Raw genomic sequence first — 2223 nt, 5'->3', positions numbered from 1 at the left:
ATATACATACATATAAATATAAATATACATATACATATACATACACACACACACACACACACACATATATATATATATATATATGTATTCATGTACATGGAACATAAATACGTGTAAGAACTGCTCACTTTTACTTATACACACAGACACACACACACACAGACACACACACACATATATATATATACATACATACATATATACAGACACAGACACAGACACAGACAGACAGACATATATATATATATATATATACTTCATATTGCATCAAATTCAGAGCACGTACTATATTCTCGTAGAACTCGTCGGGCATGTTAGAGAGAAAATCGTAGGGCTCGGTGTCGTCAATATATTCTTCGGGTTCTGATTGGTCGACGGTAGGGAATTCAAAGACAGTCCGATCATAAATGAGAGATTGAGATATCGATACGCAGCTTGCGTGGCTCCTGATGTATACATAGAACTCTGATCTCCCTCGTGATCTAAACAGGTAAAACACTTTCTAGCAGAGCGAGTGGTTCGGGTTGTGCTGCAAGTCCCTGACTCAACAAGGTAGTTTCCAGCGAGCTATCGGTGACTCTATTTTTAATGCGAGACATGTGTGTTCGTATACGGATTACTGACGTACATACAAAAAGGTAAACACTATTGTACGTTCACATACATGCGCCGCAACATACAAATGAAAACGCCTTCGTGTCGGTTGTTTATTCGGCAATGTTTTCCGAGTTACTATTAAGACGTTTTAACACACAAACTGCCATGCACGCACACATCAATAACAACAGCACATCTCCCTATAAAATAAACGTGCGTGTGCGTGTGTGTTGTGCAGGCACAGCCTAATGTACAGGTTTGTGCTAGCTAGTAACATATAAGACAACATCCATTCAACGTAAACTGTCTGACTACTCACCCGTACCTTTTTCTTCAAACTCCATCGGCGACGGACCGTCCGTGCCATTGTTTGCGCCGTCTCTGTCTCCCGCTCCCCTCAGCTGTTTAAGGGGAACCAATGGGTGCTCAGCTTTTCTAAAATCCTTCTCGAGCTCAGCCAATTGAATTGGTTTAATATCCTTCAGCCATTGGTGCATGGGCGCTGGTCCTGCAATCTGGTAGACGGTCACGGCCAGTTTGTGGGCCCATTCGCGCACCGCGGCATTCGCACTGCCGAACATGGTAGGTAAACCCGCCCCAATCTCCTTTATGTCGAACGGTTTCCCACCAAACGTTTTGACAATGGTGTACAGAAATTCCACACTGCCGATTACCACCTTAGGGGTCTTGGACTTGGTGCCTACTGTTAGCAGAGTGTGTGCAACGGGCTTGCCCGAGCCAACCTCCGTGAGCAGCAAACATAGCTCTTGTGCCTTGACACGTGTCTTCGGGCGCGTCGTAAAACCTTTTGCGACAAGGCCTTCGATTAGTGATGTCGTAAACCCTTCACTATCACTCCCGAAGGCGTCTACGTAAGCGAGCACCGCATCGTATGCGTCTTCCTGCGGAATGGCTGTGGTCTCGACGATCCATTTTGGAACTGAAATACCATGGAGAAGCGTTGGAAACAATTGAGACATGGGACATTTATTGCCAGAAGTAAGCGTTGTGGCCAAAACAAGAGCTATCAGATATGTATCATTCCACACAAGAGAAAATTCAAGATATGAACTTATGGGATAGGATATATATATATATATATAATACATGCATACCTGCATACATACACACATGCACACACACATAGATACAAGAAATCCTTAGGATAGGCGGAAGATATGATTGTACAACTAGCAGACTTCATTAGCACGCTAGATACAATCAATACCTACATAGTAATGTGAATACGTTCAACAGTTTATGAACAAGGAAAGGAACGAAACGTGCACATTTGCTATTATTATTATTTTCTACAAAATTACAACAAACCTTGTTGCTGGTACTTCCGGCCCAACGGATCAGTCGAATCGCATTTAGTAAACTCTGCGGCGACCTCTTTATAGGCGGCCTGACGCACCTTCCAAGCCTACGGTACATAATGAACAATAGTTGAACATGGATATCCTCTGATCATGCAAATTATGAAAGCGGAACACACACACATATACACAATCACAGATACACACACACACACACACATACTCACAAACACAGACACAGACACACAGACACAGACACACAGACACACAGACACAGACACAGACAAATAAACAGACACAGACACAG

The 2223-nt window shown here is 43.0% G+C and overlaps 1 protein-coding gene across 1 annotated transcript; it reads right to left on the bottom strand.

Annotated features, from left to right (window-relative positions):
- Positions 1-282: 282 nt before the first annotated feature.
- SARC_14441 (hypothetical protein) lies at positions 283-2025 on the bottom strand (the record flags this gene model as incomplete). Its single annotated transcript, XM_014291424.1, has 3 exons — positions 283-363; positions 923-1537; positions 1927-2025. Coding segments are annotated over 3 exons (795 nt in total), but the record flags the coding sequence as incomplete, so codon positions are not given.
- Between the last annotated feature and the right edge of the window lie 198 nt (positions 2026-2223).

The sequence above is a fragment of the Sphaeroforma arctica genome, assembly GCF_001186125.1.
Source record: "Sphaeroforma arctica JP610 unplaced genomic scaffold supercont1.4633, whole genome shotgun sequence".
In the NCBI taxonomy this organism is placed as follows: domain Eukaryota; class Ichthyosporea; order Ichthyophonida; genus Sphaeroforma; species Sphaeroforma arctica.
This window is presented reverse-complemented; position numbering and strand designations above follow the sequence as displayed.